Source organism: Solenopsis invicta, chromosome 13, assembly GCF_016802725.1.
Source record: "Solenopsis invicta isolate M01_SB chromosome 13, UNIL_Sinv_3.0, whole genome shotgun sequence".
NCBI lineage: Eukaryota > Metazoa > Arthropoda > Insecta > Hymenoptera > Formicidae > Solenopsis > Solenopsis invicta.
Window position 1 is genome coordinate 4,230,538 of NC_052676.1, and position 22,845 is coordinate 4,253,382.

At 30.9% G+C, this 22,845-nt stretch overlaps 2 protein-coding genes across 6 annotated transcripts; one reads left to right on the top strand and one right to left on the bottom strand.

Moving 5' to 3' along the window:
• Positions 1–538: 538 nt before the first annotated feature.
• Positions 539–22,759, bottom strand: LOC105201744 (fatty acid synthase-like). Of its 2 annotated transcripts, none has more exons than XM_039456525.1 (17): positions 22,296–22,759; positions 21,802–22,052; positions 21,006–21,237; positions 8,148–8,566; positions 7,652–7,945; positions 7,346–7,550; positions 7,105–7,262; positions 6,561–6,878; positions 5,918–6,414; positions 5,387–5,706; positions 4,475–4,891; positions 3,366–4,390; positions 2,958–3,205; positions 2,182–2,875; positions 1,181–2,009; positions 813–1,041; positions 539–703 (listed from the first exon to the last, which is right to left on the bottom strand). In XM_039456525.1, the coding sequence occupies exons 1-17, from the start codon at positions 22,465–22,467 to the stop codon at positions 676–678; spliced, it is 6,336 nt and encodes a 2,111-aa protein (XP_039312459.1). In that variant the 5' UTR covers positions 22,468–22,759; the 3' UTR covers positions 539–675. The 2 variants fall into 2 exon arrangements, 1 of the variants encoding a protein (XP_039312459.1); XR_005576129.1 differs by lacking the exon at positions 539–703 and having other exon boundaries at positions 901–1,041; positions 1,181–1,272; positions 1,350–2,009.
• LOC105204339 (odorant receptor 49a-like) lies at positions 8,977–19,608 on the top strand. Of its 4 annotated transcripts, XM_039456529.1 has the most exons (8): positions 8,988–10,398; positions 15,985–16,291; positions 16,551–17,159; positions 17,742–17,846; positions 17,910–18,062; positions 18,506–18,633; positions 18,743–18,772; positions 19,124–19,608. In XM_039456529.1, exons 2-6 carry the CDS (start codon positions 16,040–16,042, stop codon positions 18,557–18,559), a joined length of 1,173 nt encoding a protein of 390 aa, XP_039312463.1. In that variant the 5' UTR covers positions 8,988–10,398; positions 15,985–16,039; the 3' UTR covers positions 18,560–18,633; positions 18,743–18,772; positions 19,124–19,608. The 4 variants fall into 4 exon arrangements, with proteins under 4 accessions (XP_039312464.1, XP_039312465.1, XP_039312463.1 ...); XM_039456528.1 differs by having other exon boundaries at positions 18,506–18,772; XM_039456530.1 differs by lacking the exons at positions 15,985–16,291; positions 16,551–17,159; positions 17,742–17,846; ... (2 more) ...; positions 18,743–18,772; positions 19,124–19,608 and adding exons at positions 11,166–11,481; positions 11,746–12,354; positions 12,740–12,843; positions 12,914–13,066; positions 13,500–13,808 and having other exon boundaries at positions 8,977–10,398.
• Positions 22,760–22,845: the final 86 nt, after the last annotated feature.

Consider the following 22,845-nt stretch of genomic DNA (forward strand, 5'->3'; position numbering starts at 1 on the left):
TACTACATTTTTTCAGTTTCAAAGCAATCTGTCGGATTGTACATTCTTTAAATATAAGATTTAGGTCAAAATAAAAACGAAATATAAAATTATAACAACATAGAAAAATAAAATTAATGAAATTACAATTAATGAAATGAAAAACAAAAAATAAAATAAAAAACATGTTATAAATATAAATATATTATAAATAATTTTCGATATAATCTGAAGAAAAATTATACTTTTTTACTAATTCCTGGTGAATACATGTCTATCAAATTCATTAAAATAAGAATCTGGAGTTCTGCATCTTCAGGATCTGATGTAAAATATTTGTATATCTGTTGTACTAGATCAGGAGAGCCATTGATGAAAATTAGACTGCTTTTAAAGTTCATAGTTTCTAACCTTTTTGTTAATTCGATTGCGATAATAGATCCAAATGAGTAACCTATTATTACAAAATCTTTTCTACCTCTCAATTTTGGTAATATGTTGTTGAAAAATTAGAACTTTAAATTTTAATTATTTTAAATTAAAATGACCTTAAATAAATACAATGTGAAATTACTAATACAATTGCGTATGTTTATGAGATGATTAGTCGCCTCCAAGAAAACGTTTGGTAAATGTATGTTATTTGTGTCATATTGCAGAAACGTTGCTGGAAAATTTACATTTTGTGCTATATAATTAAATGCAGTTACATTCCCGTCGATACCTGGGATAAAAAATACTTGAGTCCTAATTGTTTGTCTTTTAGTCGGGAGTTCGAAACAAATCCCTGAAATAAAATCTTTGTCTTTTAGATCATCAACAAAATATTTTACAATGTTTGATTCCTCTTTGTTTCCGTTTCATCTTGCATATTATCGTCACTGATGTTCGTACTGGATAGCTCAATGAGTTTCGCGAATGTGAAATTTCGTATCTCACTCGCAGTGAAGGAAACGTTAAAATCTCGCTGTAGAGTTTGCTTGATCTCCTGGGTTATCATAGAGTCCATTCCAAATTCGGCCAGAGTTGCATTTTGGTTTATAAGTTTCATGTTTTTTATGCCTGTAGTATAAATAGAAAATTATTTTGAATGATAAAACTATAACGTATTAAGTATTAGTGATTGATTAAGAAATAAACTGATTCGATGTATTGCATAAAATTTAGTAAGTACAGGCAAAAAAAATTAATTTGGACCTACCTAAAATACTGTTGACAGTTTCTATCAGACTTCCAAGTCCAGAAGATCGCACTTCCTTTTCAGCTACCACCATGCTGCTCACAATCGGCCGACTTTGAAGTAGAAACTTATCGAGCTCATCGAGACAGCAGGATATTTTTTGTTTCAAAGTACCACCGATAATCCGTACCTTATCATCCTCTTTCATGTCAGCGAGGAGACCAACGTCACCCACAGCTCCCCATTGAATTGCCAATCCGGGTAATCCTTCCGCCGCTCTTCTTTCGCACACTCTCTCCATAATGGAGTTAGCCATGCCATAATTAGTCATTCCAGCGTTCCCCCGGCCGCAGGAAACGGAAGAAAACACTACGAAGTGCCGCAGTTTAGGGCAGATCTTTCTCGAAAGTTTGTCCAAAATTTGCGTCGCTCGTGCCTTTGATCGGAAGGACTCCGCAAACGTCTCCGCGGTTTGGTTTCTCAGAACGCCATCCCTCAGCACTACACCGAGATTGAATATCGCATCCACCGGAGCTTCCGTTTCCGCAGTTCGCAAGAGATATTCGCAATCCTTGGGATCGGCGACATCGATATTCTTGATGATCAATACGTTTACTCCATACTTCTTCCACAGACGTATCTTCATGCGCTGGTAACCGTTCTTTATTCCAGCTCGCGAAATCAATACAACGTTTCTGGCGCCTCGGAGTATCAGCCAATCGGTCAACTCCAAGCCAAATCCACCTAGGCCTCCTAATATAATGTAACTTTTGTTTCTGAGACAACAATAGCGACGATATGCGACAACAGAGTCTAAAGATTTATTCTTCTCCTCGATATTTATAATAATCTACGAACATATTTGTATATTAAGAATGGATATTATGTATGAAATAGGTTTGCAACACTGTTTAATAAAATATTATTTATATAAAATAATTGTTGATGGTACTATTCTATACAGCACAGAAGTTTACTGAATTATTGTTGCAATACAATATTCACAAACTTCATTCACGTACCTTTCCCATATGTTTTCCACTTGCCATGTATTTAAAAGCTTGTTCAATGTCTGTCTTTGAAAAAATTTTTACTGGAATTGGTTTGACGGTTCCATTTTTTAGACCATCTTTTACCATTTTTATTATTAGGGATTTATGCTTGTGATGGTCACTGTTGAATATATTATCGAGTAGAATCGCATAAAAGCTAATACCTTTCTGAAACACGGACATATCTAAAGGATTATTAGATTGAAGATCAAATTTGCCAATCTCCAAGAAACGACCATTTTGTGCTAAACAACGAACGGACGCGATTAACTTTTCTTCCGCCAACGAATTCAATACTATGTCGACGCCGCGGCCGTTCGTTTGCTTCATTATCATTTGTTCGAAACTGGTATCTCGAGAATTTCCAATGTGTTCGTCCAAAATAGTTGGAAATATTTCTTTAATAAATTTTCGTTTTTCATTCGTGCCTACGGTAGTGAATATTTCGCATCCTTCTTTGAGAGCGACGTGAATAGCTGCTTGACCAACACCACTAGTACCAGAATGTATAAGTACCTTTTCACCTTTTTTCATTTTCCCATGGATATGTAGTGCTAAGTAAACTGTGCTGTAAACGCATGGGACTGTCGCAGCTTCTTCAAATGTCCATGTATCCGGTACTTTCCAGCATAACTGGCTTTTTGCAACAATGTTTGCTATACAACTACAGAAAATAGTTAATTTAGTTTCAATTCTATGATGTTACATGAGACGTACACACAATTATTTTTTAGAATATTATTTACTTAGAAGGACATATTCCCATTACACGTTGTCCATTAGAATCGTATCCAGCGTATTCCAATCCAAGAGGAACATATTGAAATAATCGTCCTTGCGAAATTATCTGATTTGATAATACTAATCTACCAGTGGCAAACATTACGTCTCTGAAGTTGAGGGAAGAATAAACAACACGTACCAAATCTTCAGTTCGACATTCGATAGAAACATTGTTTTCTATCCAACAAAATGAGTTCATGTCACCATGTATCTATAAAAAATATCAATTTTATTATTTTTACCATATAACAAAAAATCAATGTTTCAAATAAAAATATCGTAACACACAGTATTTAGAATACAAATATGTTTAACATTGTTGCACGTTCAACAGACTGTGCTCAATATACTTTGAGAATATTTGTACGAACCATTTGGCAGACGTGAGCCGAGGGTACGTGACTGGCTTTCGGTGGTAGCAATCGTAAATGTCTGTACGATCCCCAGGCCTTATTAGGTCGCAATACATTAATCGTCATATCTTTTTGCAGTTGTTGTAAATAGAAGGGTTCTTGAAGAGAAAATTTAGGAGCCTTCGTATCTTGAATTAGCACACCCCTAACAAATTCTCCACTCATTTCTCTTGCCAAGCAGTTAACAAAACCCAACAGGCCACACTCAGGGTCTCCCTCTCCAACAATTATAATTCTACTATCCTTCTCAAGTTTGTTCTCATCACTCACGAGTGGTTTTAAATCATCCAGCCAGTTAAAGTTATTATTATTTATGTAAACAACAATTCTTTTTTTTATATGAACTTTCTTCTTCATAAGAATAATCGTTTCTTTATCAGTTCTCTTTTCGAGAACAACAATTAATTTGTAACGTTGTAGGTATTTGTTATAGTCAAGTACGTCGCATTTTTCACGCGTCAACAGATAACCACCTTCTCTCAGAAATGGCAAAAGTCGTTCTAAAGAGGTTTGCTGTTTAGTCAGAAGATCGAATCCGGCAACTATTAAGACTTTGTCATCTACAAATGGTTTGTTTAAATCTTTGATAAAAATGTTTTGCGATAATTCTGCTGGATTAAAACGATTCGGTGATGTTAATAGAGTGATATTCGTTTGTATTAATGGGAGATCTTCAAAAGCCTCAACCAACAGCGAAGATGAGAGATGTTCTAACGCAACATTGTCGACATCTTCCACTAACTCGATGGCTCTCACTTTGATGATTTGGTGATCTTCCAGCGCGAGTTGTGCCAATATTCGAATTGCTTCGTTTATAGAAATCTTTGCGCGATCGTGATGAGCTATAAATACGTGTTCCTCGATAACAGCATATTGATTTAATTTCCGGCGAATGATTTGAGTAGCTTGAAGTCCTCGAATTTCTATTCCACCAGCTACAATCGTATCTATTTCTCTATGCATTCGTATCGGTAATAAGGTACCTAAAACAATTTGTTTTTTATCACAAACATTTTCTTACAATATTCATGCGTCAAAGCAACATTTAGTAACTGAAAAACACTTACGATTTTCTGTGTTTATTGCAGCATCGACACCGTCCCCACTGTCACATAGCTTTCTGACATGAAGCATAGGGTTAATTACCACTTTCTGAATACTCGTAGGGACGAACATATCTCTCGTGTCGTGTCCGATAACTTGCATTTGTAGCATGGCGTCCATAAATGCTACCCAATTGTTTTTCCAAATAACATGTCCTTTGTTGCCTGAAATAGATGCGCTGTGCAATCCACGAAACAAGCCGTTGTACTGATAACCGCGCAATTTTAATTCTTTGTAGATATCTCTGGCAGTCATACGTTCTTCTTCGTTACATTCCGATAATATATGTGTCGAAGTCATTTCTTGTTCCGGATTTGGTGTCTCATACACTCTACCTGTCACTACAACGCTGTTTCCTTCGATTATTTCAAACTTTCCATCTGTGACATTTTTGCATATTTTACATATTATTATACGTATTTTTTTTTTCTCTTTCTGTTAATGGGGTATTCTACTGTGTCGGGACTAAAATTCAAAAATTTTAATTCTATTTATCTTTACTTAAAACTTAGAACGGTCGATATGTGGCGACATAGAGAGAAATCTAATAATATTGTAATTTAAAATAATAACGTAGGGAAAATTTAGATGAAACTTTCGTTTCTTGGGGTCACACAGATCTCGTAAAGGGTTAAGATTATGCTACATTAAACCCGATAAAAAATTTTTTATACGTAGTTATATGTAGTTATACATAATTAAATATCACATATGTTCATATATATTACAATATATATAATTATTTACAATTATATATTATTATATTTATATATTTTAATATATATGGACGTATTTTATATGTAATTATATATAACTGTATATAATTGTGTACAAAAAATTTTTTACTGGGAAAGTACTCGATACTTGATATATACCTTTCTGTATCGAAATCGTTAATTTTACAACATCATTTTCCGATAGATAAGTAGCACGAATAAACTTTACATCTTGGAATATTATCGGTATTGTGGTGTACAGTATATACCCTTTCCTTATGCCGACAGTTTCCCAAACGAGTGCAAGATAACCGGTCGCTGGTAATAAATTTCTTCCGTCTATTACATGTCCCCTCATATAATCGTAGTCCTCATTCTTGAGAGAGACTTCGACATGCCTTTCTCGTAATTTAAATTTCTTTGTTGATGCAACGTTTGATTCATAGTTATATGTAAACCAATCTTTGGAATGATCCCACCTAATGTTACATAAAATTACTTTTTTTATGGACAATATGATTATATTTATAATAAATAAAGATTATAATAAATAGAGGTAGTATTATGGGCTGTGTAGGTATTATGACCACTTGTACTATCTTCATTATTACATGACAAATTCTACTAATACTTATGGTATCATTTAAAGTGATGTAACGTCTTGATGATGATGATGATAATAACTCGTACCTGATAGATGGAGAGATCATAGGAGTTCCTCGGCTAACTGGAAATTCTACTGGCGGATATAAGTTGGCTACCTGCGGTTGTAAACCACAGTTATAGAGCTTTCCAATTCCTTGTAAAATTTCATCGACATTTTTCCCATTGCGTCGATTCAATATAATGTTCGTCACTTTCGGATGCAAGGATTCTTTCAAAACGTACTGTAGAACGTCTGGTGCGATTTCGATGGTGACAGCGTTACTTGGAATTAGATGCGTCGTTTGTTCAAAGAGAACGGTATTCAAAATACTGTGCGTATGATAGTTCGCCGATGATAATCTCGATGCTGAAGTCAACCATTCGGTGTTGGGTATGGAAGAGCTGATCCACTTTGAACTCCGTTTTTTCGGCCGTGGTATTATATTGTTTAAATGAAACAAGAGCTGAGTTTCCACGGATGCGAGATAGGAACTATGATACGGTACGTTGCAGTAGATCTCTTTCACGTAAATGTTATTAAGCTGATAATAAAAATATTCAAATTTATGACTAGCAGGTGGAATGCGAATACATTGTAGCTTGAATTTGGGGATACATAATATTTTGAAAATTATTAAATTAAATTTTTTATTTGTTTACGAAGTACCAAAGCTATTTAGCGTTCTACCTGCAATTTCTTCGTAAATTTTTGTACAGATTGCGTGGGCCCACACAAAACGCAACTGTTTTGGCTATTACGGCATACTATTTCAACACCCGTTGGACACATAATTTTTAGACTTTCGTAATTAAAATTGACAAGTGCCATAGAGCTACGAATTACTGTTCCTTGAACACATGTCAAACCAATAAAATATGCTGATAAAATAGTTTGTTCAATGGTAAGACATCCATCTGCGTACGCGCAACCGAGTTCACCAGCAGAATGACTAATCATGTAATCGGGAGTAATTCCTAAAAATGTTAGGAGGTCTACTAAGCCGATCTACAAAAATGCATAAATCATTTTATAAGCATTACGTTTTAAAAAATTATCATCTTATTGATAAAACAATAAGTTATATTCGAATATTGTATAATAATAATTCTAATAAAGTGGAATTGGACAGTGTAAGAAATTGATTTTTTTTTAGACATTTGTGATTTGTTGTTTTATCAATAAATATAATATAAATAATATTTATTTTTCATTTTGTTATATAAGATTTTACCTGAACAGTGACGGTGCCAACAAACGCGGCTAATGCATTTTCACGCCCAATTTCGGTTCTTGTCAAAATGTCCGTGACACTTATACCACATGGTTTTAAAAACACATCACACGTTCTTATCGTATTTGCAAAGATGTGAAATTTTAATAAATTTTGTCCTAAATTTTATTAAAAAGTATATACATTTTTTATTTAAATATAAATAAAACTGTAAATAAAATGTGGAATATTGAATATATACCCATTCCTAGCCATTGCGAGCCTAAAGCAGAAAATATAAAACAAACTGGTCTTTTTACATTTATGCAACTTTGAGTTTCATTTGTTAGTTCTCGTTGCAAATTATTCAGTATAACGAATCCTCTCCATGGGTGACCGTCTATGTTGTCTGAAAAGACATCGTGCAGCAAACGTATATATTCTACATCTATCGGATGATTGGTAACCTAAAAATTTCTTGAGACAATAATGCGATATATACAGAAGATACAACGTTTAATTGTTCAAAACGACGTAATTAGAATTGCTTTTGAAAAATACTACTAACGTCATTAAAAAAGGATTTTACTGCTTCTTCAGTGCGTCCAGATATTATTACAAGTCTAGGCAAGTTATCGTTCGTTGCTCGATTCTTAATCTTCTGTTTGTCGTTCCATTTTAACAATATGTGAGCGTTGGAGCCCCCAACGCCAAAAGAATTGATTGGTATGTAACCCTTCTTAAGCGGCATTGGTTTTTGAACGACACTAAGAGTTCCATTTACTAATCCGCTTATATCAGTTCTTGGTGAAGTATAATTGATATTTGGTGGAACAATACCGGTTTCAAATGCTATTATTACCTTCAAATATCAGTAATGTTTTTATAATTTCAATTTAGTGTAAGTTTTTGCTTTTTTTTAATAAAACTTTGTGTTTGAGTACGACAGAGCAACTCATAAGTAAAATAAATATGCTTCTGTTGTGTTTATTGCGCGAGAATAGATACATAAAATAAACATTAATTTTATAATACTTAATGAAAACGAAAACTATTTATTTTACCTTAGCAATTTGAGTCATGCCGCTTGCAGGTTCAGCATGACCTAGATTGGATTTTACGGAGCCTATCATTAATGGAGTTTCTCTATTCTTACACAAAACATTACAAATAGCAAGTAGTTCTTGAGGATCGCCGGCTCTGGTACCGGTACCATGTGCTTCAATGTAATCGAAACATGATGTCAGTACTTTGCACTCATTATAAAAATCCGTCAATAAGGTACTATGCATTAACGAGGATGGGTATGTTATTCCTTCCTCTTTATAACCGTCGCAGTTTAATTTAACATATGGACATATGGCATAAATCCTTTTCGCATTCTTTGCTTTTTGAAGATATATCACTCCCACTGTGTCACTACGAGAAAAACCATTTGCAGCGATGTCAAATGGTCTACAGTAACCTTTAGGTGACAAGACACCTGTAAGATAAGAGGTATATGTCAAAATAAATATGCATATTCAAGTAATATTGAATGAGCTTATACGCAAAAAATTAAAAAGTTATTTGTTTTGTCTATCAAAAGTATCAAATTATCAACTTGACAAAAATCTTATAAAAATTGTTATTGGAAATTTCTTTTTTTCAAATTTTATTTACTTTTCTTAAATACGTAGTAAAGAAAGGGATAATATGACACCCACTTTAATTTAATTGAATAATCTTATTAATAATAAATATTTTATATTAAAACTTGAACGATTATATTTGTTCAAAGTGTTGTGTAACAAATGCTAGACTTAGAACAATGAAATATTTTTTACTTAAAAAGTGATTTATAAAAACAACGCACTGCATAATCAGTGGAAGAGGAAAAGTGCAGTGTAATATGATTAGCCCATAAATAAATTTATAAAATTGGTTTAGTTTATACACACACATGGTATTTTAACAAAAGCTGTAAGTATACTTTCTTATAAAATTACATATTATAATCTCAATCGTTTAGAATTTTTCTTTGTTCAGAAAGAAATATCGTTAGAGATATTATTTTTATTCTTGTCTAACATTAAACAACAAGCTTAAAATAATATCTTTAAATATTCAATGAATTATGATATATCAATGGAAGAATAATATTGTATTTACAACTGTCATGTATTGCTCGTATTGATTTAATTCTTATTCTTTGTTTTCATTGACAGTTGATGAATGCTACAACGCTTATTTTTTTCTAGTAAAATCTAGTGATAAAGATCAATAGAAATGCACGCTACATTTTATAAATGCAGCAGCAAACACGAAAATCATTACATTATCAAGTGAATATAATAATGAAAGTAAAAACAGTGCATTATTAATGCCTTCTATTACATTATTTATATACATTTAAATATCATTTTATGATGTTTGCACTTCATCTTTAGTTTTCTCAAATGGCAATCGGTGTGCGTGATAATAATTACGAGTGTAATAGGAATAGATATAACTTACAGAAAATTGTGAGATCCCAACGATCAAATCTGCACGTGTGTTTAATAATAATATCCTCGAACATTGATTTAGAAAAATTTAAAAGAAAAGTATATTTACATTGTGAACGTATAAAATTGAAAAATCACGAGCACAAGTGTTTGAACGAAACCCCCTTTCATCGAGACGTCTGCTTATATCTTTACGCTACGAAACTCCAAGTATCAATGTTCTCCCGCTCGCGTGCTACGCACTCGACTGACAACGGCATACTGACAACGATCGATAACGGAGCTTCTTTATATCATATAAGGAAAAGGAATCGTAAATCTGGTCTACCTTTCATCAGTTAAATGAGAAAAATGTCTTCATGTAATTCAGACGAAATTTGTAGTACAATACACGCGGTCTCGATGCGTCTTGCGATGCGTTTTGCCATTCTCTTTGAAGTGCAATTTTTCTTATATCTACAGCTTCTTATATCTATAGCTATAGAATAAATAACATAAATTATTGTGGCCCGCTTCATCTGAACTTTATAGAACGACACGTAAAATTAGTTACAAAATTGATCATTAATTTTTCAAAGTCTCGACAGACACGTATGCCTAAAACTACAGACAATAAAGAGAGAGTTCAAAGTAACTTCAATGTAAGATGCAATCCCTCAATAATTTGAATTTCCAAGGTAGAAGGTAAAAATCTCTTCCTCTCCCTTGGTTTGGTGCTAGTATCAGTAAATCTGTCGTACCGAACGTATCGGATACGTTACCTGATATTTCTTAGTTGAAAGTTTTCTAACGAGAAAGTTCTTCTAGAAACCTGCATACTGTGCGACAGGTAATTTTAATATGACATAGATGTTTCTCAGGCCTTTATGAAGTGTGACAATTTTTGAAAATGTCTTTTAAATAAGTTTGAAACACATTCTAAATTACTATACGAATAAAGATTATAATAATGACATATGACTCCTAATTATGAGATTACAAAATTTTCTTTGTTCCAGTTTTTATAAATACAGCTGTAAATGTTAATTAACATTATTGATCTAATCACCAATTACATTTTTAATATAATTAAAAATGTTCAATCGTGTAACTTACATTGACGTTACTTTTAACTATCATTTGAGTTATACGGTGTCGTCTGCTGAGCTTAAAAAAATTAATACCCAATCTTAGGGCAAACATTTAACATGTCATTTTATAGATTTTGTACGAAACGAGCTACAATTTAAGTTAGATAGATTAAATAATTATCGTCATTAGAAATGCAAGAAAAAAATTCAATTTTTATAAAGAAAGTAAAGTATTAAAAAAATAGAAAATCAAGGATTTGCTATTCTTAAGCAAATTCTAATTCCTTTTCTGCGAATATTAAATCAAATATTGTATTAGGGTGAGTCAAATGAAAACGAGACAGATTATATAAGTTACGTTATACAGTCTGTCTTGTTTTCATTTGATTCACCCTAATATGTACTAGAGAAAGATCTAGCTACAACTGAATAAAACTTGTCTTTAATTATAAGTTTTTTCGCACATCAATCTATATTCTCTTACAAAATTTTAATTTCTTTGATATTTTGAAAAAAAAATGTTAAGTTTTTCCAGTTGAAAAGATTTTTTGTCCATGGTTGTTTGAGTTCTTCAGTGTATGAATATCATCATGTTTGATAAACGATTACAAGCGTATCGCAAGTATCAACGCTTCATTAAGGCTATTCTCACTATGACTGGCTGTTGGTACATGCCCGCAAAATCAGGCAAGTCCACGTACTACTGGCCAGTTTGTGTGCTTTTGGTAATGAACGTGTACATGATACTCGCCTTTCATACAGCTTATGTCTTTAGACATAACTTGGTAAACATGATGAAAATGATAGGCGCAGCTATATCTTTAATTAGCGCCATTATCAAGGTATGAATTACATAGAATTACATTTTATTTGTAACAGAACGAGATCAGAGAAATATTTTGTATCTTATCTATACACTAGACAATAAAACACTAAGCTTTTAATAAGCCTTTCTTTGCAACGTTATTTTTTTGTAAAAAAAAATTTTTATTTGAAATTAAGATATAAATGCATTAAAATATAAATGTGATAATAAATGAGCACTCGTAACTTTTCGTTTTTCATGAAGTAGAAATATCTACTGATCATCACTGATTTTCTTTAAGGTGACAAACTTCATGATACATCGCAGATCTCTGAAAAATAATCACCAGACCCTGAGTGATTTTTTTGAGGAGGAGCTTATGCAAAACGAAAAAATTCGGAAGATAACGTTTTCATCCCTGCGTGCAACGTACACTATGGCGTATGCGTATATCATCATTATTATATCATTGCTTTTGGGATATGCTGCGCCTCCGATTATATCCATGATCCGCGATCTCTGTCACTTGCGTTTAACTACAAATTACAACTTGCCGTTCGCCAGAGGATACTCATACTTCTGGACTGTTCCCGATAACTGGTCGTATCATCTTTATTTTTTCTACGAAATGATGCAAGCCTGGTTGACTGCCATGACGTCAGGCGCTGTCGAAAGCGTTTTTGGCTTCCACACCTATCTATTCGCCTCGACGGTGCGCGTCATGATTTTTAGACTCACGAATCCTTTGCCTACAGACAAGTTTTCGGATGTGTTGAAAATGTGCATTAAGAAACATCAAAAGTTGCTACGATGCCGCGATACGCTGGAGAACGTTTTTGGACCAATCGTCCTTTGGCATGTTATCTCCAATTCCATCCTTCTTTGCTCGTTGATATACGAGACTGTAAATGTATGTAGATATATTAATACAAAAATCGACACTTGATATTTTATTGCTTGATTCACTGATGCAAAACTGAGATAATAAATATTATGATGATACAAACTATTTTGCAAAGCTAGATTAAATATGAATGTACTTTGACTCTACTCTGATTCTACGAGAACACTTGCCAATATAGAAAAAGGCACTGTTATACTTTTCTCGCAGAACTAATATAATTAAAGTAAAATAAAATACTTTCTAATTTTTACTCCAAAAGTATGAAAACGAAAAGACGGCACATGCTGCGCTTGCTAGGTTTTTTTTATTCTATTTGCAAAGGTATACTGTATTACGTATAAAATAATAATAATAATTGTAATAATAATTAATTATAAGATATTTGTAACAGATGGAAATTCGTCTTGCCAACATAACCACATTTATGATATACTCTTCATTAAAGCTAGTTCAAATGTTTATATATGCACGGTACGCAATGTTCTTACAAATGCGGTAAGTTTTAATGATTTGGTAAGACTTACCAGATTGGTGTAATTGAAAATTAATTTTCTATAAAATTTAGAGCGATGATTTTCGTAAAGGAATATACTTTAGCGAGTGACTTAATTCTGATCTCGATCGTCACGTCAGAACAAATGTTATTCTGATGTTAATGCAAAAACCGATGACCATATACGCAATTTTCTCCCCCATCGAGATAATCATGTTCACCAATGTAAGTGTTTAAATTACAATCGCCCGTGTAAGTATGAATAAAAGTTCTTACGACCATCGAATCATAGTCAGTTTTATCGTCTCAATGGTCTAAACTACAAGAGTATTTGTAATATATTTTATTTCTACTAATAAAAAAAAATATGAACGCTTTTTAGTGAGAAAATAAAAATCGTTTTAAATGGAATCTACGTATTACAGAATTTATTATTGTGAAACTTAAAATAAATAATAAAATATGGAATTACAAAATTTTAATTATTGCTTCAAATACATCAATTAAAAATTTATTTTATTCGTAAGATTGACTTCTTCTTAGAATTCTTATCAATTTTACTATTTTGAAAAATAAAACAACATCTCTATATTGACATAATATTCACAATTTTATATATTTGTATATTGATCTAATTTTGTTTTGTTTTTGTTGATAGGTCATAAACACTACAATGTCCTATTTCTTCCTGTTGCGCTCAACAGGCGTATAAAAATGGATCATGTATATAACTCGTAGACACTGGCAAACACGATTATTGTCAAAATATAATTAAGAAAGTACAATTAAAGCTTTATTAATTTTTTATTATTACACTATTAATATTTAAAACGTTTAATCTATTTACATTAAAATATAAAAATGATTGTGGGATTATTTTCTATCCAGACGTCTGTAAACAGTTATGTTCATCAATGTAATTATATAAATTATAATGAGCTGAGTAAATTTATGTGTAAGGTTACGATGTCCTACTGAGTTACTTTCTCTTTTGCCATTTTTTAACAAAAAAAGAAAATTGATATTTACGTTTTAAACAGAATAGAGAAATATTATAAAAGATAAGATATTATATAAGAGTAGATTATATATTATTAAATAGATTAGAATAGATTAGATATTATATAAAAGTAATGCCAAAGGTCCATTTCTTGAATCTTGAATTTCAAACGTTTTTTATGCTAAATAGTATTATATAATGTAAAATTAATTCCAGAGAAATTTCAAGATGAGCATAAACGCGGTTCTAGAAATATAAGGGATGGAAAGTGATGGTTTCTCATAACACAGGGCGCCGTTTTTAAACCTTTTTTCTGTTGTTTCTATAAAAGTTACCATTTCCTATGTATTGTTGCACGCTGAACACGACTCTGGTAAGCAAATTGCTTTATCACGTCAGATTTCGTAGAAAAGTGTCAAAAATGATCATTTTTATCTCACCTTGGCGTTAAAAAAAATCTATTTCTATCTATCTAAAAATCTATCTAAAATATATATAACGAAATGAAACATTGTTTCTTGTGGATTTTTATCCCGAATTGAAATATAACCTTAGTTTTCATCTTATATAAAAACTCCCTAATATAGGTGGAGTTGAAGTGACACCGCTTTTTACAGATCAAGATGCTTTTTTACTGAGAGTTCCCTTGCCTCTCACAGACTAGGGTCCTTTTTTAATGTGAGTGATGGATTTTTGGATAGACAGAAATAGATTTTGAGAGACCATCACTTTTAACCTTTTATATCTCCGAAACCGCGCTTATGCTCATTTTAAAATTTTTCTTGGATTAATGTTTCATTATATAATACTGTTAAGTATAAAAAAAGGTTGAAATTCAAGATCCAAGAAATGGGCTAAAATTGGCATATACTCTTTTTCAAATGTTTTTTAGCCAAATTAAAGGTTATTTTTTTCCAAGTCCATATATAATAAAATTTGTAAAATTTGAAAAAAGAGCTTTGGATGGTGGGGATATTTTGTTAAACAAAACAAAAAAATTTTTTTTCTCTATAACTTTAAAGTATTTTTTAAACCGTACAACTTTTGTTAAAAAAATTTTTTTCTGTCTTTTCTACTTTTGACGATATTCGCCCCGAAAGAGAAATACCTTTTTTTTTTAAGGGTGTTTTACCCCCTAAACATGAGATTTCTCCGATATAAAAAAATAAGTGTCTTTTGAATTTTTGTATTTAACAACATATTTCAAGGAGATTTAAATCGGCGCCGGACACACGTGACAGTTTCTTTGTAAGAACAAAATAAAATTTATAAGTATTTAATTTTTGCGAAAATCAAAGATTCAACAAAATTTGAAAAAAAATGCCAGTAATCATGTTGAGATGTGTACAACATACGCAGTCTCATGATACGTCTTGTCATTCTTTTTAAAGTGCAATTTTTCTCATATATTTATAGCTTATCTATCCTAGTGAACTTAAATTGTAACCGCTTTCGCCAAAACCCTAAAAGATAATACATTAAACTAGCCACAAGATTGGCCATTAAATCTTTAAAGTCTCAACAGACGACACGTATAATTCAAATGATGAGTTAATAAAAAGATAGTTTGAATTAACTTCAATTTAAATGCAATTTGAATTTTCAAGATAAAAAATAAAGTCTCTTCCTCTCCCTGGAATTGATGCTAATATTAGTAAACCCGTCGTATTGAACGTATCTATACGTTAATGATATTAAAAATGTTTAATCGTGATATCAGTGTTACCATTGAAAGTACAAGAAAATTCAATTTTTGTATAGAAAGTAAAAAATTAAAGATATTTAATATATTCTTAAGAAAATTTTAATTTCTGCTCTCAAATATAAAAATTTTAACTAAAACGAGACTTGTTTAGTCATATCTGAATTTTCGTGCTAATATTAAATTAATTATCAATTCAATATCGTGATACTACTGTTCTTGTTTAACTTATAAATGTTTTAAAATAAACAAAAATTTATTCGGCGTGCAGTTTTAACCTAAAAAAAAAAATAAAAAAATATATAAGAAATATTACATGAAGATCCAGTAATGATTGCCTAAGACTCTTTAATTAATTGTATTTTCACACGTTGGCCTGCATTTCTTTACAAACATTTTAATTTCTTAGACATTTAAAAAAAAATATTGAGTTTTTTCCAGTTGAAAAGATTTTTGTACATAACTCTTTTGAATTGTTCATTGTGCAAATATCACGATGATTGATAAACAATTACAAGCGTATCGCAAGTACCAACGCTTCATTAAGACTATTCTCACTGTGACTGGCTGTTGGTACATGCCCACAAAATCAGGCAAGTCTACGTACTACTGGCCAATTTGTGTACTTTTGCTAATGAACGTGTACTTGATACTCATCTTGCATACAACTTATGTCTTTAGACATAACTTGGTAAATATGATGAAAATGACAGGCGTAGCTATATCTTCAATTAGCGCCATTATCAAGGTATGAATTACATAGAATTGCATTTCATTCGTAACAAAACGAGATCAGAGAAATATTTTGTATTTTATTTATACACTAGACAATAAGACACTAGGCTTTTAATAAGCCTTTCTTTGCAACGTTATTTTTTTGCAAGAAAAAAAAATTTTATTTGAAATTAAGATATAAATGCATTAAAATATAAATGTGATAATAAATGAGCACTCGTAACTTTTTGTTTCTCATAAAGTAGAAATATACATCACTGATTTTCTTTAAGGTGACAACTTTCATGGTACATCGCAAATCTCTCAAAAATTGTCACCGGATACTGAGTGATTTTTTTGAGGAGGAGCTTACGCAAAACAAACAAATCCGGAGGATAATGTTCTCGTCCCTGCGTGCAACGTACACGATGGCGTATGCATATTTCATCATTTTGATATCATTAATTTCGGGATATGCTGCGCCTCCGATTATATCCATGATCCGCGATCTCTGTCACTTGCGTTTAACTACAAACTACAACTTGCCGGTCGGCAGAGGACACTTATACTTCTGGACCGTTCCCGATAATTTGTTGTATCATCTTCATTTTTTCTACGAACTGACGCAAACGTCGTTGTCCAGCATGCTGGCGTGCGCTATTGAGAGCGTTTTTGGCTTCTACACCTATTTATTCGCCTCGACGGTGCGCGTCATGATTTTCAGACTCACGAATCCTTTGCCTACAGACAAGTTTTCGGATGTGTTGAAAATGTGCATTAAGAAACATCAAAAATTGCTAAAATGCCGCGATACGCTGGAGAGAGTTTTTGGACCAATCGTCCTTTGGCATGTTGTCTCCAATTCCATCCTTCTTTGCTCGTTGATATACGAGACTGTAAATGTATGTAGATATATTAATACAAAAATCGACACTTGATTTTTTATTGCTTGATTCACTGATGCAAAACTGAGATAATAAATATTATGATGATACAAACTATTTTGCAAAGCCAGGTTAAATATTAATGTACTTTGACTTTGTTCTGATTCTACGAGAACACTTATCAATATAGAAGAAGGCACTGTCATACTTTTCTCGCAGAACTAATATAATTAAAGTAAAATAAAATACTTTTTCATTTTTACTCCAAAAGTATGAAAACGAAAAGATTGCATGTGTTGCGCTTGCTAGTTTTTTATTCTATTTGCAAAGGTGTACAGTCGTGTTCATTATAGTTGCGACACTTTTTCTTCGATGATTTTTAGAATGTAGACTTGCTCAATGAGCGGTGAACATATTATATTTGATTCTTACCTATGAATCCAATCAATTACGTTTGCCGCTCAATGAGCAAGTCTATATATGTACCAAAAACCATCGAAGAAAAAGTGTCGCAATTATAATGAACACGACTATACTGCATTACATATATAATAATGATAATTATTATTATAATAATTAATTATTAAATATTTATAATAGATGGAATTTAGTTTTGCCAACATAACCGTAATTGTGCCATACTCTTCAATAAAGCTACTCCAAATGTTTATATATGCACAGTACGGCACTGTTCTTACAAATGCGGTAAGTTTTAATGATTTGGTAAAACAATCATTGTAATAAAAAATTAATTTTCTGTCTATTTAGAGCGATGATTTTCGTAAAGGAATATACTTTAGTGAGTGGCCTAACTCTGATCTCGATTGTCACGTCAAAACAAATGTTATTCTGATGTTGATGCAAAAACCGATGACCATATACGCAATTTTCTCCCCCGTCGAGATGATCATGTTCACTAATGTAATTGTTTAAATTATAATTGTCTGTATAAGTATGAATAAAAGCTCTTACAACCATCGAATCATAGTCAGTTTTATCGTGTCAATGGTCTAAAATATAAAAGTAATATATTTTATTTCTGCTAATAAAAAAAATATGAGCACTTTTTAGTAAAAAAATAAAAATTGTTTTAAATGGAATCTACGTATTACAAAATTTATTATTGTGGAACTTAAAATAAATAATAAAATATGGAATTACGAAATTTTAATTATTGCTTCAAATACATCAATTAAAAATTTATTTTATTTGTAAGATTGACTTCTTCTTGGAATTCTTATCAATATTATTATTTTATTATTTTATTATTTTGCAAAATAAAAGAACATCTCCATATCGGCATAATATTCATAATTTTATATTTTTTGTATATTAATCTAATTCTGTTTTATTTTTGTTGATAGGTCATAAACACTACAATGTCCTATTTCTTCCTGTTGCGCTCTAAAGACGGATAAAAATGGATCATGTATATGACTCGTAGATACTGGCAAACACGATGTTGCGTTATTGTCAGAATATAATTTAGAAAGTACAATCAAAGCTTTATTAACTTTTTATTATTACACTATTGATATTTAAAATGTTTAAACTATTTCTATTAAAATATATAAATAATTGTGGGATTATTTTCCATCTAGACGTTTGTTAACACAGTTATGTTCACCAATGTAAGTATTTAAATTGTAACGTGCTGAGTAAATTTATGTGTAAGCTAATGATTGTCGACTGACAATGAGTTACTTTCATCTTTGCCATTTTTTAACAAAAAAAAAAAAAAAATTTAGATTGTTTTAAATAGAATTTAGATATTATAAAATTTATCTGAAATTATGGAAAAATATTAATTACTTTTACAAATATGTCAATAAGATGTTTAGTGCAGTAAGATTGATTTTTTTTCAAGTTTTACTGATTAATTATTTTCTGCACAACTTGAAAAATTCTCTAAATTGTCTGATAATATTTACAGTCATATAATTTGCAAATATTAACTTTTAATTGTTTTGCTTATATTGTAGCTCGTGAATACTACAATAGTCTATTCTTCTTGTTGCAATTTGTCGGTGACAAAGTGAGATAATGGACCGTATGTATGTTTTATAAACACTAATAAGTATGTAAAATTATTGTGTTATTATAAAAAAATCAATGCACCATTAATATCTTTTATTGTTACACTGTTAACGGTTAATTTATAAACAATTATAAACAATAACTTTACTTGTTATTGCGTTTTTCTTTTATTTATTTAAAAAAAAATCGGTGTTTAAGCTAATAATTACATAGCATAACTTTTTTAGCACGTAAGTGTATATAAAGTTGAAAAATGAACAGTTCTGCATGTTCACGTGTGGTAATGAGGTTTTCAAGTTACATTGACCTACTGCGTAGAGAAAATATGTCGATATCACAGATATACTATCGAGAAAAGTTTTAAGTAAATGAATGAAACTTTCTTTCATCTAAAATCTAAACGTTTGCATATACCCTCAGGCTATCAAACCTTCATCAATACTGTAACGCTTGCGTGATATAGCTATCTAACGGCGATATTGCAATATCGCCGACAATGCTTTGATTGACTATATAAAGTTCTCTTACTTATCTTATAAATAAAAGGAATTGTAAATCTGTCTACGTCAGTTAAGTAGGAAAAAATATTACTAGTTCTGATGATATATCTGATGCAACTCGAAATCTATAGCTTCGACGTCTTACCATTCTGTTTGAAGTGCAATTTTTCCTATGCCTATAGTTTGTCTACAGTAGTGATTTTAATAGCGAATTCGGTTGTCCGCACTAGTGTACACTGATGCACATTAAAAACGCCGTACATTAATCGACAAAAGATATGTATTTAATATTAATGTATAAACAGATTAAATTGGTAAATTTTTAATTGATATTTTATTATGCTATTTGCTAAAATATATATTTTATCATTCAAGGTACTTATATTTTATTTTTAAATGAGATTAGATCAGTGTACAACGGCTTTAATATGCACCAGTGCGCACTAACTAGTGCAGTCTAACCAAATTCGCTATTATGGCCCGTCTTGGTTAAACTTTTGAATGGTACGTTAAATTTGCTATAAGATAAACTATTATTTTCTCAAAGCTTTGATAATGTAAATGATATTTAATAAAATGCTACTTCAAAGTAACGGCTATAAGTTCCAATAGCTCAATAACAGGATTTTCAAGACAAAAGGTACCGAATAAATCTGAGTAAAAGATTGTGACTTTCAAATCATTTTCAGCTTTTATTACATGCATTTGTTTTAAAATAATATTAACAATTTATTTTTGTAAAAATGGAAAATTTAAAATTGAAAAAAAATGTAAATTTAAAGAAATGTAAATTTTTCTACACTAAAAACATTTTTGTGATTCAAGTAAATATGTTATTAGTACTATTCAAGTAAATTAAACATTGTAGAATTTATGTGAATTTTTTAAAACTAATTTCCGGGATAATTAATGTTAATCTTCGTGAAATTTATTTTTCCAAATTTGTGTGAATTTTATTTCTAGTAAAGTTTAAGAAATTTTTTATATCAACTAATAATATTCACACATTATTACACTTATTGCATATTGATGTAATTCCAACTCTTTTTATTATTGTTCGTAGTGAATATTGCAATCTTATCTTATTCTTATAATCTGTGGCTAATAAAGACTAATGGACGATGTTTAGTAAATATGTAAAATTGCTATAATATGAGAAAACAATTTTAAGACAATTGCCCGGCCGCTACTGCAATGTATTCGCCACCGTATCTAATTGGAAGCGCAACTTGCACTTGAAAAACGCGGAAAGAATGGAGCACTGGAGCACCCAACCGGCGTAAACAACAGATTTAGAGTCCCAAGAACTAATTAATTTAAAAAATACCTAGACGCTTGAACTGCAGGTTTACCAAAGGATGTAGACATGTATGTGCAGCTCCAATTATTGCATCTTCGCATTTGCCCGACATGATATATTCATAAGCTTGGGCCATGACATGGGCACACGAACTGCAGGATGAATCGATTATACATGATGGTCCTTTCAGATCCAGGTAGTATGAAATCATATTAGCTACTGCAGCTTTGTGGTATCCAACTATATTCAGACCATCTAGCTGTATAATTATAAAATCTTAATGCGTTACAATTTCTAACTCATAATAACTCCAGATAGCAAAATGCTTTGCTGATAGATTGGTAACAAATTCGTCAGATTTTAATTGCCAACCCATAGTCATTTGTTCGACTCGTTTACCAATTTATCGGCAAAGCAACCTGCTATTAATTTTTAATTATTCTATAATGATTATAACTCTGATAGGCATTATCAAAAAGATTAATAACTTATTTACGTTTAATATATAAAATTATGATTTGCAATTTGTTTTATAAAAGCAATCAATTTATCATATTATATTACAATTATTTAATTACTTAATGTCTTTAATTTTACATATTAAAACATGTGGGTGATATGGTCTTTCTGAATCAATTTTTTCTCAATCGTAAATTAATAGAAGATTGGTATATTTCAATTATTTTACTAAAATATTAATTACTTTAAGAAGTATTATTACAATATTTTTTAACTTGAGCAGCGAGATATTCAATGAAATCAATAGAAAGAATTGAGTGTTTGTAGATTCCTCTATTTATATATTAATAAATAATTTTTTTACCTGATTTGTCTTATACATAAATTCAAATTGTGATTCAACGTAAGATGTCCCTATGATTACGGCAGTATTTTTTCCTCGCAATTGCTTTGGGTTAATTCCCGCATCGATAATTGCTTCATAAGAATGTTCTATTAGCATTCTTGCCTCAGGCCCGAGTGCGTGTGCTTGCTTGAAAGATGTTCCGAAGAAATCCGCGTCAAATTTTTCTATATTGTTAATTATTCCCATACGTCTTGGTAATTCGGGATGTTCTAATGAAAGATAAACACATGTTATTTATGTATATTCATATGTTATGTGCCTTATAAATTGTTCATATTTCATATGAAATTAAATTAATTTAATTATTAAAAAAATTTATCCAATCTTGCATCTTTGACATGTAAATATTATATATAATGATGCATGCTTAAATTATTGTAAAAGAAATGATACATTCTGTGTAACAATCAGATATAAATGTTAAATTATAATTATACATGAAAATTATTTACCCATTTTCCATCGATCATGATTTCCCGTAACAAGATCAACTTTATCAAATAAATTTTTCCGTAATTGATGCATATTGTCTGATTTCGGAAATCTGCCAGCAATGCCAGAAATAACAATCTCTTCACCGGGCTGACAACCGTTCCACGATCTATGTGCTTCTTTACTATCCATGGTTTTAATTATTTTCTTAGATAATCTAAAAATATACTATGCGTTTTTGCAACTCATTAATTTGAAAATCGATTGTCGGTAAACAATAACCGGAAATCGCGGGTCGCCAACCAAATAATGAATCGCCTTTGAAACCACGTTAGAAGAAAGAATTATACTTTTCAATCCCGACAATGATTCAAACCACTCCTTTCCGACAAACCGGTGCAAACACTTTTCTATAATTATTTCCATACTTCTTATTAAGTTTAGCCAATTTTATTAATTGGCTATGATTTTTTTAAATTATTAATTTAACATTTATTTAACATTAATTTAATATTTACTTTATATTAATTTTTTATTTGAAACAATAATTTCAAAAACATTATCTAAACG